At 41.8% G+C, this 14,534-nt stretch overlaps 1 protein-coding gene across 1 annotated transcript in view; it reads right to left on the minus strand.

Annotated features, from left to right (window-relative positions):
* Positions 1 to 14,534, minus strand: part of HMCN1 (hemicentin 1) — a 193,881-nt gene that overhangs the window by 70,513 nt on the left and 108,834 nt on the right. The window contains exons 33-41 of the mRNA XM_009997856.1: positions 13,974 to 14,255; positions 12,793 to 12,901; positions 12,074 to 12,243; positions 11,683 to 11,837; positions 10,779 to 10,902; positions 9,373 to 9,474; positions 7,026 to 7,202; positions 4,475 to 4,626; positions 3,595 to 3,718 (exon numbers count right to left, since the gene is read on the minus strand). Of these exons, the coding sequence (XP_009996158.1) occupies positions 3,595 to 3,718; positions 4,475 to 4,626; positions 7,026 to 7,202; positions 9,373 to 9,474; positions 10,779 to 10,902; positions 11,683 to 11,837; positions 12,074 to 12,243; positions 12,793 to 12,901; positions 13,974 to 14,255 (1,395 nt within the window). The remainder of the gene's footprint in view (positions 1 to 3,594; positions 3,719 to 4,474; positions 4,627 to 7,025; positions 7,203 to 9,372; positions 9,475 to 10,778; positions 10,903 to 11,682; positions 11,838 to 12,073; positions 12,244 to 12,792; positions 12,902 to 13,973; positions 14,256 to 14,534) is intronic.

A 14,534-nucleotide genomic window follows, 5' to 3' on the forward strand; every position in this document is an offset into this window, starting at 1 on the left:
GCTGAAAAGAAAAAGCACTGATGAGTGAAAAGGCTCTCAAGATAATAATCAGACCTAGAAACTGAAAATGTCTCAAACTGTTCCAGACAGTGCCAAGATGGATACTTGACTTTAAGGACAACTCTGAGTTGAGTAAGAATTTTGTCCACAGATGGCTGAAGGCAGAATGAGAACTGACATGGTTGCAGGCAAGTGAATGGGTTAGTGACTTAATCATCAAGTCATAACCTACAACTAGTTGTCTGTGTGGTGTCTGCTAGCTAATTACTGCAATTGTTGGCAGCCAGAATTCCATTTAGATTTGCACTGCAATTGCAGTGATAACCTCATTGGTACACTCCTACTTACAAGTCATAGGGTAGAAAATCAGCTTTTGGAAAGAACATTTTCTGTGTAGAAGAAAAGAAAAATGCTTCTGGGCATTAAATCAAAGCCCATGAGCCACTGCTGAACAGTGTCAAGATTTGAGAAAGCCCATTTTCTCCTCCCAGTTCTAAAAATTGTTTCCACAGTAGGAAAAACAAAGCAACTGAGAAGGTAACCGAGAACCCAACACTGCAAGAGCCATTTTCCATGGGGAAAGTGTCCATGGCTGGGGTAAAAAAGAACATGGAGCAAATATTAGACTGACAAGATGAGCTTAAATGAAAAGATTCAGGACCCAAACCCAACTGCCATCTATAGCTTTGGATCAGCATTCGGGGTGGCCCTGTGGTAACATCTGATGTCTCAGCACAGGTCAGAGGACACCCCAGACTCCCCAGGCAGATGGGAGCCCCGGACAGAACACTGACACACTCAGGGTGTGTCAGACACACGCTGACTTGGGTCAGCAGGGGTGTGTATCACAGCCTGCACTGCTGGTGCTTACCACCAGCTCCCTACCAGAGGTTCCCTTTCCAGCTCAGAGCCAGAGTAACAGAATTTGGGAGTGTTTGCCCACCACACCACAGCAAGCCAGAGGCCTTTGTTTGCATCACCAACCCAGGGAACTACAGCAACCTGTAGAGCAGAAGTGATGTTACTGGGCTGCTTGAGTGTGACCTCAAAGAGAATTCCTGTTCATGCCCTTAGTGACATATATGTTATTAAATCCTTAAAGCAGCTGACAGGGATTCCCTTTCGTTTCTTATAATTTAAAAACATGGAGCATGTTCACTGTAAACCCTTGACATTAAGGCAACATTAAATCTACAATTAAAAGATTTATAAAAGTCAAAACTCTCCCAGCAAGATTTACTTTGTCTAGCTACACGTATCCAAGAGGACTGTTTTGCTTATTGTGTACTCAGACTGTTCTATTTGCCCCAAAAAAAGTTGACCAGGACCAAATAAAAGAATCCTTATTGTCCCATTTCCTTGGCTTTTTACTTTGCAGTCCATTACTCCAGAAATTACTTGTCTGATTGCACGAAATATTGGAGTAAGAAGGGAAGCAGTAGGACTGTCTGTGAGAAATACTCTGGGCTTCATTCTGAACAAAAAGATACAGAATTATTTAGGACACGTAAGACTATAAAATGTTCCAAAGTGGTACTCAGTAAAGCAGCAATATAGTTCTCAAGATGTCTTGAAAAACAACATTAACAATAAAGCTTTGTTTTCCTTGCCCAGGAAGTACTAAGCAGAGCAGCTGATTTCACAGTTTGGAAATAATTTAGGGAAAAGTCTGGTCTCTATGGATAAGAAATATAGCAACTGAAAAAAAAAATATCTGTTTATCTTTCTTTCATTGTAGCATTCACAAAGGCCCAGATTCTTTATCAGTGCTATGGAACTGAAAACTGGAAGCTGATCCATTACTGCAGAAGGCAAATTTATTTCCAAATATTTTTCCACCAATTACTTTTCCTCTCAGCTAAATGAACTGAAATGTGTTCAAAAGGAAACTGAGCTTAAGAAACAGAGAGACAGACACTAAAGCATTTATTTCTGAAGGAACAGGCTTTAAAATTAATCTAATTATGCTCATGGTAACTCAGAGTTACCCAGATTCTTCCAACTCCTAGACTGGTTCAGTGCACTGCACATTTCTAACCATCTCCATTCCAACTGCACTCCAAATTATTCTCCTCCTGTGACTTCTTAATCTGGTTATCCATATGGGACAAGTCCTAACATTAATATTACTCTTTGGTGGCAGCTGCACTCAAGGTGGCTCTGCAGTTGAGCTCAACCTTGGCCACCTTCTGATACAATAATAATTTTAAACATACACAACTTTAAACACTCCTAATTCCACCTGGCTAAAAGAGATATAGGTTAGAGAAAACAAAAGAGAAACAAGAAATACATCCATGCCACTTTTGTGGCTACGTACACACCTGTCACCAGGCTCCAAAAGAGACCTTAACATTCCTTGCTCTAGACATGAAGTGTTCCAGCCCATGTTAAGCTTGAGCTTGTTTCCCATGCCAGTCCTGACTTCCTGTGCTGCCCTCTGCAGATGCTGGAGCAGCCACGACTCAAGTTATGAGGATCATAACCATGGTGCATTTCCAAGGAAGTCAATTCTGAAAGCCAAACTCAAAACCAAATAGCCTGGCCAGCTGTTCCCCTTCACCTTAGAAACACCCACACTTCCAACTTCTCTTGCAAGATTTTCCAGACTTGGGCTTAGGATTGCCACAAAGCCAGAGACTGGCAGAGCTAAAACAGTTCTCTCTCCACTGACCTACTGAAAGCAGAAGGAAAAAACCACAAAGTTCTTCCATTCAAAAACCCTCTCTCCACATCTGGTACCCTAAGATTTCTAAAACAGAAGGCAGGTTGCTGCTCATCCTCATTTCAATGCTGAACAAAACCACTGAGCTGTCCAAGGAAGCTGAAAACTTGCTACAGTCAAAATGCCTGGCATTGCTCCTGGCAGCACATCACACTCTGGTATCTGCACATCACCAATGATCTCTAAGGACACAGTATGAAAAGGCATCCTATAGAAGTGACAAAAAATTAGGATGAAGCTTGTATATGTTACACAAAATCAGAAGGAAGGATGAGTTTACATCAGTTCAGTCAAAATGATTTCAGACTTAATTTACTGACAGACTTTGGAAAACTGACCAAGTATAAAGGAGAGAGATTTCCTGCTTCTTGAAAGAGACAATGCTGATTGGTTGGACTCAATACAATGTCACTATTAGCACTAAAAAAGCCAACACCATTTAGACAGGCATAGCAAGGCTTGAAAATAGAATGGAAACTGGAGAGCTGCCTGGCAAACTCACACTGACTCATTCGTCTTCCAAAAAGACTCCAGCAAAGTCTTTTGCCCAAGGGATCTATACGTATTTTACACAAACACCTAAAAATCTCCTATCATTTATAAATAAGCCTTTAAGTATTAAACTTGTAAATTCTCTGTTGCAGCCACATTTCTTCAAGGATGCACAGAACACACACACCTTAATACATGTGTACACACGTGCATAGTTATTTTTTTTATTTAAGTACACCCACATCTCCCATCACTTTGCCTTCCATTATGGGTTGGAACCATTTTTAAGCAATGTTGCTAAAGGTCTGGGCCACAGTGTGTTTACAGCTCCAGAAACAGTTCTCAAGATGAAAGAAAGATTTCTTAGAAAATCTCACCATAAACCCTGAGATCAACGTCTCTCTGGCTCTCGCCCGCAGCATTGACTGCAACACAAGTGTATTTCCCTGTGTCACTGATCTGAGCACTGGTCAGTGCCAGGACTCGGCCCCCAGACAGAACCTGCAACACAAACACAGCACATTCAGAACCCAGGCCTCAGTGTAAAACACAATTAGAGAGAAATACTAGGTTTCATTTCAAAATGAAAGACTTGTTTTGCCACTGCTTCTCACCATCTCTCTGTTCCCTGGACTCTTCCCTGCACTCTGCTGTTGTCTTTTGACTGAAGCTTGCAACAGCAGAAGTCCACCTTCATGCAAATCCATAAGGAACTCCTGGCATCTGCAAGTCTTTGCGGGATCTGGACCTTCCTCTGTCTTAGCAGCTTCAAACATTCCATCACATCTTTTATCCGTGCCCTGAGCTGTCTCCACAACATACTCATGTCCCTTCTCTTTCCTTTCAGATCATAAAATTTGCTTTCAAAGAGCAACCAGGCCCTCTCTCCTTTGCCATATATCCTTACATCAGTGGTCGGTCTTTTTTTCTGAATCACTATTGTATATAATGAGGTATTACATGACCTTGAGCTCTACAGATCCCTGCAGCACACAAATACAGTCCAATTTCTTCTTCTTGCCAGTAAGTAAAAAATTGCTTGATGCAAACTCTTACTCAGTATGAAATCAGTTCAAAGAACCACCTTATTTCAATATGTCTGTATCTTCCACATCACACAGCAATTACTAGAGCTAAACTCACAGCAATGACCTAGAACAAAAGTGCGTTCATTCCAGATCCTCTAACTTACTTACTTCCATTCAACTGCACCAGTTTCCTACCACAAGAGAAAACAGCAGGATTTGAACCCAGTACCTGGAGCCCGTCACTAAAGCTGGAAACAGGGCTACCATCTTTTAGCCAAGTCAGAATAGGTGCAGGGATGCCTCTGGCTTCACACTCCAGTCGCACCAGGTTATTGACCACCACTGTCACCATGTCACTGTTGCCAGAGATTGATGGTGGCACTGGAAGAAAACAAAAGAAAAGAAAGCTGAAACAGCTGCATCACAATCAATTAAACGGGTCACTTAGTTCTGGACGTTATTTCTCCTTGTGCAAGGCACTAGGTTGTTGAAATGATTTCTCGTGCTACTCCTACTGAACTCTTGCCACTTGTTTGCTCTGTGCCAAACCCTGCTCTTTCCTTGCACGAGCAGTCAGATCACTGCAATGGAACTACTGTGAGCAAGGTAGGCAGGGTGGGGTGCACAGCCCAGAGGACAGCTGTGAAACCCAGGAACCACAACATAAAACCAGAAAATATTCCTTCCAACTTCTATAATGTTCCATTTAGACTTTGTATAAGGCATTAGGACTAGTGGGGATTAAAGAATTTTCCCATATGAACTGCATAAAGCATATACATATGCCAAGTAATAAATGGGCCTTGCAAAGCATATGTGAATGTTTACCAGTTTATAACATCTGCCTGTCTGACAATAAAAAACATCTTCATGAACGTCTCCAAACACTTAGTGTAAGTATACAGGGGAGCAAACTTTGTAGAGCTATGTTAAAATGGCACACATGAAGTATTATAAAAAGGGAGATTTTTAATTTATCAGGAGAATCAGAACAATTCTACTTGCTCCTACAAATAAAAACTTAGTAATAAAGCTTTACAGTCAGTATCAGTACAAAACTTCATACTTGAAGTCACTCCTAGAAAGAGAATGGTGGGATCTATTCATACATATCCTATGTGGTGAAAAAGAATGTGTAAAATTCTGTACTGAAAATAGGATTAATTAATTCAGCCTGTAACCCAGACTACCTGCTCTTTGATAAATCTGAGGAACAGCAGAAATGGCAGGAAAAAAATAAGGAAGTGTGATTTTATATTTTTTTCCCCTACACACATGCATGCAGTTCCATTGTTCTCAAAGGCCTGAAAATGTTATAGTGGTGAGAAAGAAGTGGAAAAAATTCTTATCATGAAATCATATGAATATACTAAGCTAGCATTCAATCTGCTTCCTTCAGCAGGCCTAATCTGATGCTAAGCCACAGTATCAGGCATTGTTTTCAATGCAAAACTAATCTGATAATTTCTACCACAGCTACTCCATCAGCAACAGCACCAACAACAGAAGTTGTTGAACATGACCAGTAATGGATCCACATAGTTGCTCATTCCCAATGCCAACCACCTCACAGAAAGCTAGAGCAAACTTTCAGTAAACAGAGCACAACTTTGTGCCCTTGACACTTCAGAGTCTGCTCTCTGTTAAGTAGTCAGTCTTCATCCCCCTATTAAGAGGGGAAAAATCTCCAGTTTCCTCTTCTCCTACTCATAAACTCTAAGTAAACAGGATGATAAACTTGCTCATGGTAAATTCAAAAGCACTCATGGAAGCCTGGCAGAACACCAGATGAATTAAGCAGGTTCATGGCTAGGTGTTTCAGCTTCCTCTGATGAAATTAGCTCTGGCTGCAGCTGCATTTATTCAGTTCTAGAAGGGGATATAATTCTAAGTCATAAAGTATTAGCTCCCTAGAAAATTCTGGACGTATCCACTGAAACTCTGCCACCCAACAAGAGACATACACTCAGGAGTTATTTTTCATTTTTCAGTTTGACCAGAATAATAACCTTGGCTCTAAATATTTCCTGAGAATTAATCACTGGGTGGGATTGCCTTTGACCACGTCTTGAGCCATCAGTTTCTCCCATGATGGTCATTAATTCCATAAAAATGTACTGCCCAACTCATTATTTGTTAATTGACATTAATAGGAACTACATACTCCGTGTGCATCTCAGCTGGGGACACTCTGCCAAATCTGGGCCACAGTTTTGAAGGGAAGACTCCCACAGAAAACCAGCCACATTGTGCATGTATCAAAGATAAGAATTTGGATCATGGCCTCTTCCAATAGCCACTGAAATCAGTGGAAAAGCTCCAGTTTGGCTTTTGATCAGGTGTCTCATGTCTGCAAACACCCACACTTCCACTTCATTTTCTTAGACACAGTACATTTTTCTTTAAAACTCTTGGATTATGAAAAAGCATTTGATCTGTGCCCTTTCTTTATCTCCTGGGAGCCTTCAAGCCCTCTATAGCAAAACCCACCAACGGCAAGATCTTCAGACTTGCTGAATTGATAACATAGATACATTTTCCACAAACCTGGTGCCTCTGCTGATTCTTTCTCGAATCGACTTCCCTACCAGATTTTCCTGACTCAAAACACGCATTCTAATATTGCTGCAAACCAGAAGAGTGTCTGTTTTTCCCTCTGCCCAGTGCCAAATCTCCTCCAGCATGATGGTGTGATGATAAATCTGTTAAACAGACTGGAAACTTGAGAAAAGCAAAGGTGCTTCATAGGTAGGGGAGGCTGTAAGCTTTATGATCCTTACCATGAACCTGAAGACTGTAAAACAACTCAGCTGTGCCTGCTGTGTTGACAGCCACACACCTATAGAGGCCGGTGTCTGAGACCTGAGCCCCCTCAATCTGCAGGACCTGTCCCCTCTGCAGGAAGGAGGCGCCGGCGGCAGCGGCAACTGGGCGGTTGTCTTTATACCAGGTGATGGCTGCAAAATGAAAGGGAAGATGGAAAAGCTGCCAAAAAAACGCTGCCACTACAAACAGAGGCAGCAAATACTCCGGTATCAATGTTAATCAGAATTCATAACAATAAAAAGTAACTAGAACCTGAAGACATCTGTAACATCTGGGCACAACGCGGAATTCAACAGCAAACGTGACACCATCACCACCTGGCAGTTATGAAAATTATGTTCTGAAGGGAAACAATGATCACACAGAGCATCCCTAGAGAGGATTTACTCATCCCAAGGCCAACAGCAGCTACTTAAAAATATGCAATAATATGATAGATATCTTTTTATCATCACCTTTCACCCCAAAATATTACTAGATTAAAGTGAACCACCTGGGAACATTTACAGAAGGAAAATGCAAGCGACCAAATCAAAGTTCAGCTGGCAGCTTGAAACTGGAAGCAGAGCCCAGAAAACTGGCATTACTCCAAAAAGAGATTCCACAGAAACTCGATAACCACTGAAATCTCAGGACTTCTTTGCACCTCAGCCAAAAGATGGCACCCTCCATCAGCAGAACCTGTAACTGATGCTTTCCTTGGCATCACTTGGCTATTCCATCAGATGACACTGCTACTTATGGAATCAAATTCTGTAGCACCAAGTCTTCTGTGAAAGACACACATTAAGGAAGTCATCTGGCCTGGCTGATGAGCAAGACTGCAGGCAGGTTTCTTCTCCAGTGTGAGTTTTGCTATCACTTATCTTAGCTATTGTGTCTTGACAGTAGTGTATAATATCATATCGTAGACAGAAGAGGTGTATTGTATAAATTATCTTAACCCCATTATTTTAATTGTTCGTCCTAAAACTGGTAATTTGATGAGAAAAAAAGTGCAAAATGGATATTAAATCCTTCTGTTATTATAACATTTTACACAAACCACCAATAATTGCAAATTTTGTTTTACACAAGTATAAATTATTCCAGAAAATACTACTTTGCTGAGAATTAATTCTTTATAAGGTGGAGAAGGTGAACCTGGATGTGAAGCTGCCATTTAATATCACCTTTCTGTTGAACATGGGATTATCATCAGCACAAGAATAAATTGCTATACTGGATAGTATTGCTACACCATTCCCCAAGTTCTGCTGTATGATGATTAATATATACATTTCTTCTATTAACACAGTATTTTTATATCATATCAGAAGAAGATTGGATCAAAAACACACATAGGAAAAAAAGACAAATAACAATAAAACAAAAGAGATTAACTATAAAAAAAAAATCTAATAAAAAAAATCCTAGTGCTGAAAGAATCCCAGCAGTGAAGTGACCCAAATCCAGACTGCTTGATGTGTTTCTCAGTTCAGAAACAATTCAAAAGGTCCATGAGGCTAAACAGTAGCCAAACTCCTTCAGCTCTCACCTGGCTTATTGTTTGAGTTGCATGGGAAATTTGCCTTAAAAAAACCTTACAATTCCACAAAACATGAGGATAAAACAGATATACACGGCCTAGATTTCAAAGTTTAGAATATGAGGAGAACTCACAAAGTCATTACTATAATTTGCCATCAGGGCAAGCCCCAGACATCACTGCACACACGGAGAAAACCTACTCATTCTTCCAGGCAAGGGGCCCAGTCCAAACAAGGAGCCTCCAAATAATTTCAACAGACTTTAGGTAAGGTCCCAGCCACAGTGCTGGGAACAACTCAGTACACAAGGCATTGTTCTAAGGCTGCCCTGCTCTGTGAAATACTGAGCTGACAGGAGAAGAGTATAAAACTGATTTAGCAGAATCATAGAATTGTTTTGCTTGGCAAAGACCTTTAAGATCATCAAGGTCAACTGCTACTCCAGCACTGCCAAGGCCACCACTAAACTATGTCCCTCAGCAGCACATCTACACATCTAGAAGTCTAACAGTATCCTTGTCTATTGCTGTACATGCAAGGCAATAGATTATCCTTGTGTTTTTCACTCCTTTGAAATGTTGGGGATTACTGAATTCTTCAGTACTTAACTCCACATCAGCTGACATACTTAGAGTTCCCATTATACCCAGTGTTTGGTAGTTTCTAACTAGTTTAAAAACCACAGAATTAACTCCACATTCAGGTGATCCATTATTTTCAAAAGACAGGTAAAAGTGAAAACCTTTTCTCAGATCCGCTTCATGGTGCATACCTGGCAAGGGGTTCCCAGATGCTCTGCATTCAAGATGGATTGGATTATTCACCACCACTGTTTCATTTAACATTTTCCCTGCATCTTCCAGACTGGGTGGTTCTGGGAAAAGACAATGGCATCAGGTTTTCATTAATTCAGCCACCCAGCTAGCAGAAGATCCAATCACAAAGTAATCTGCCCTCTGAGAAACTTTGGGCAATGAATTGCACAAGATTCAACTAAACAGTTGGAGGATTGAGGAATTTCTCAAGGAAGTTTGTCTTTGAAATGAGAGTACTAATTATATAACCTCAGTAGTGCTAACAGGAATAACACATTATTTGTATTACTTTATTTTTATGTTTTTACCCAAGAAAAATTGCACTTGAAGTGGACTGGCAAGAAATGGGTGCACAACAGACAGTAACTTTTGTAACGGCAAGCTCATCTCATGACCTGGTAACAACTGCATGTTGTACATGGCTTTAACAAAGCAAGACTCTTTACCTTAGTAAAGTTTAGAAATTTCCAAAATGACAAAACCAGCAGATAATAACACGTTGAACATGAAGGCTGAGAATGAAAGAGGTATTTGTGAGCATGGGGCTGACACCACAATAAACTAAATCACAATTATTACAGTAGGAGTGTGGTTTCTGTTTCTGAGTCTCATCCATGGATATACTGCAATCTCTCTTCATTTCAGTTTAACATTTTCCAGTTACTGGAACTTTGGTTTGAGAGTCACCACAATGACAGCCATCATGAGCATTTTGTCACAGTCCATTCCTGCACCTCCTGTATCTTTTGAGAACTGGGTCACATCAAGAAGGCACAATACATTGTGACCACTTCTGAGGCAAATATATGTAAATCATGGTGAGAGAATTTATTAAATTGACATACAAACAACAGCTTCACAAGTTTCCCCAATTACTTTTATACTGTTTATACAGACTTACAAACAGTCTGGAAAATCCCCTCAGAAGATAATGTTTCCTTCTTAGAAAAGTCAATTCGTGTACAATTTCCCCATTGCAAGGTGCTGGACATGCCATTATCCCCAGAAGACCTGGATCATGGTCATAAAGCCAGCAGTGGTACATCACATCACGGTTCAGAAGCACAGAGTGCCCTTCTGAGAGGTGGGTTAGAGGCATCTGGCTTCTTGACCAGCACAGTTAACGGGGAGAGCATTCCTTTCTGTGGCCCTTGGTATCACAGGAGAAAGGCTGAATTCCAAGACAGCAAACTTTTGCCCTGACTTCTTACTAATGGAGTGGGGCAAAGAAAGGAAACTGAAAGGTGAATGTGCAGAGACAACAAAAATTCCAGAAAGCTTTAAAGAGAAAGGGATATGGATGTCAAAAAGCTGCCTTCAACCAGGCACATTGAGTTCTAACTGGAGTCAGAAACATCATTACCGTGCACGTGAAGCCGGACGTGCTGCTGGGCTTCTCCTGCAGCATTTGTTGCCACACAAGTGTATCGACCAGCATCTTCCAGCAGGGCCTTGACAACTTGCAGAATACGGCCTGAAGACTCCAGCTGTACCAAAACAGAGAGCAGGGAACCACTTTACACAAGGATCCCAGGCAGAGCCACTAGGGAATGGCAAAGCAGATGTTTCTGCTGAACACAGCCAGTCTCATCTTTCTTCTAACCTGGGGCTAATCCTCATGCAGGAGGTGTCTTGGCAGTTCAGAGACTCTCGTGTTCCTGGGACATGGGCATTATTAGCTGAACAGCTGAAAGGAAGCCTGGATGGCAGAGGGACAGGCAAGCAAGTGGAGAGGAGGCTGCAGGCAGACAGAGCTGCCACTGGAAAGATGTCAGAAACCAGTCCAGCCTGAAGTAAATCCAAGCCATTCCAAGAGCTTGCCTCCCTGGAGCATGCAAGCACTGGGGAGGGCTGTTCATTGGAAGTCAGAACTCCAGTGAGACAGGAAATGTACATGTAGATGCTGCATTGCTCACAGAAAACCTCAGCCAACCCCACCTCACAGTAACAAGGAGGTAGAGCCACCTCACAGCTGGCAGACAGCCACACTGTGAAGGTTGAAGTACACATGCCAGGAGGCAGAGGCTGAACTTACAGTCATGGGCTCTCCTGATATGGAGGTGTCCAATGGGATTCAGGCTGCTAAACCCTGCCACTCAACCTGAGATACCATCCTATTCAGGTAACAAGCCCATCACTCTTCAGGATGGAGCTTTAGCATCTTTATGCCACAGCACGAGGGAAGCAAAAGAAAAAGCAGCACTAACATGTATAACTTATTGTAAATCTCATTCATTGTTTGGATCCTGTAAGAGAGTAGTGCTTACTCTTATATTTCCTCTGGCTGTATTTATTGGTTGACCATCTTTTAACCAAGTTATGGAAGGGCTTGGAATGCCATTGGCTATGCACTGTAGAGTCACAGGTTTGTATATCACCACAGCTCTCTCAGAAGTCCCAGATGATTTGATGGTTGGAGGAACTGGAAGAAGCACCACAGACAAAAACAAAGTATGACTTGAACACATACATTTACATATACAGAAGCAATATCTCACAGGTAAGAGCAGCTCTACTTCTATTTCTTCTACTCTTCTCTCCAGTTTTTCAACCCACTAGTAGAAATAAAGGTTTACAGAAAATTTGAGCACCTTCTTGCCAGCAATTTAAAATACAGACAGTCTGCTTCTTTCTGCCCCCCACCCCTGAGTAACCTACCATGCACGGTAACATCAAATTCCCTTCCATGTTCTCCTGCCTTATTTGCAGCCACACATTTATAGCGGCCAGTGTCTGACACTTGGGCTCGAGAGATGAGAAGTTTCTGTCCATTTGATAAGATCTTATGTCCAGCTCCCTCTTCAATTGGTTGACCATCTTTCAACCACCTGCCAAAAAGAAGTACAAACTCAGACCTCTATAGTAGTAAGATCAACAACACTCCTAAATATGCACAACTCTATTAGTTCCTAGGAAGGTCTGGAGGTGACAGGTATTATTTTGCTTTTCTGAGCACCCCGGACCAAGATGGAGCACAAGGGACCAGGCACCAAAGAAGAAGTCAGAAAGGTGACAGCTGGGAAACAACAGTGAAAGCAGATGCCACCAGCAGAGGAAGACAAATTTCCAAAGCAAAAGCAGTCACTGGTGGCAGATGAAAAATGTACAGTTGCATTAGCAAGGGAATGAGAGCTCTGTGAGCTCCACTGACCTGTCCTAGTTTCCAGGACATGCATATTGGCACAACATACCAAGCTACTTTAAAACAAAACCCTGATCCTGCCATGCATGTGCCTGACACCATCTTACGTGGAGCCAGGGGCCTGTCTTCCACATGTTGACCATCACTGAATCATGTGAGCAGCTCACAAAGACAACCTCCAAGCTCACCCAATCAACCAGATTTTTTGTTCTTACTGTCATACCAATCCCCTTACGTGATAGTTGGTGAGGGTGTCCCTGTTGCTGAACAATCCAGCTCCAAAGGGCTATGGAGAATCACAATGTAATCCAAGAGCTCATCCCCACCTTCCACAAATGGTGGGACTGTAAGAGGGGGGAAAAAAATACATCAATGGAAACATATGAGCATTAGAAATGCCATAAAAAACATTTTAAAAAATAGTCATGTTTTTAAAAAAACACCCAAAACAAAACAATCTTGACATCTATTTTACTTTGGGACACACAGAGATTTGTAATTCATCACTGTTCTTTTTTGAAGGGAAACATCTACCCAAATGATATTCTGTGGCTTCTAATTATTTTTTTCCTTCTTCTTTACTGTTTCTAGTCTGGTTGTTTTTTTCCAGGTTCTGTTGTTGGGGTGAGGGGGAAGCAGACTTTTAGCCTCCCTTTGTGAGCAGAAGAAAACCAAAGTGCAGAGGACCTGCTTCCAGATCCTTCTCACTCTGTCTCCCTTTCTGGCACTGGGTGGGCTGGGGAGGAAGATACACAGCTCCTCCCAGCTCCCTCCCTGACTAGCAAGACCAGCGAGACACACCTGGAGCACTAGGATGGATGCTCTACATCTGCCTGCAACAGTAGGCAGTGTTATTCAAGCAAGCAGTTCAAAACCCAAAAATTAAGAACTTCAAAGTTCTTAAAGAAACCCTTCCATGTCAGAAGAAAGTGATTAAAGCCTGTATAATTCATTTACCTAGTGAGACTCAGAAGGGGCTGCTGAGATTCAGACTGTGACAAAGGATTCAATGGAAAAAGAAGACAATGTCTTCTTCATTAAAGGTGTGAAATCTGCACAACACAGCTCAAATTCAGAAAGAGGGGTTCTTACTCCAGAGGCAACTAGTCAGTGTTATTTTTTTAAAGGATTCTTTTCCTATCTATGGTTTTCTTCCAGAAAGGCAAGTTAGAAGAATTTTAAAGGTTCCTGAGAATAATATTTACCTACCACACACACAAAAACTCTTCAAGAACTGAAAGTAAGAGTTTCAAGCTGTCCCATAACTGTGGACAGAAAAATGTGCAGTGCCCAAGCTTAACTAAGTGTGCAGCTTGACTAACTGATCTTTCATATAATGACACTGACAAAAACAGAAGCATGCTTTATTAGGGCTATGGAAACCTGGCAAATCAGTAGCTCTGCTTGCTCACTCACCTAAGATTTCAACTTCATATTTGATTTCTTGTTCTCCAGCTATGCTTGTGGCCACACACAAATACTGGCCCTGGTCAGCCTCAACAGCATTCAGGATCTCCAGCTTCTTCCCACCAGACACAATGTGCAGGTTGTCACTTGCTTTCACAGGCACACCATCTTTTAGCCAGGTAAGGAGAGGTGGAGGGTTGCCAGCAGCTTTGCACTCCAATGTCAGTGAATTGCCAGCAACTACCTGCCTGTTCTGGGCTGTGTCAGCATCACCCTCAATTACAGGAGGAACTGGAGAAAGGAAACAACATACTGCAAGTGATTCATTCTGTAGCCAGAAAATGTATTAAGAGCAAATGGGTTAGTTCCTCCCCACTCTCTTTGGCTCTAACACACCATCATGTCACACACCATTTCACGTGCAAATTTGCTGCTGGGGCAAGTCAAAGGGGAAACAGAGCAGGTAAATCATGTAGTTCAACAGTGACCAGCTGTATAGAAGAGAGGCTCTGCAGGGCTCTGAGATGGAAGAATCAAATCTGAAGGCCTTAAAGCAGGTATTTGTTCAGC

This window comes from Chaetura pelagica, unplaced genomic scaffold (assembly GCF_000747805.2).
Source record: "Chaetura pelagica isolate M959 unplaced genomic scaffold, ChaPel_1.0 scaffold655, whole genome shotgun sequence".
Lineage (NCBI taxonomy): Eukaryota > Metazoa > Chordata > Aves > Apodiformes > Apodidae > Chaetura > Chaetura pelagica.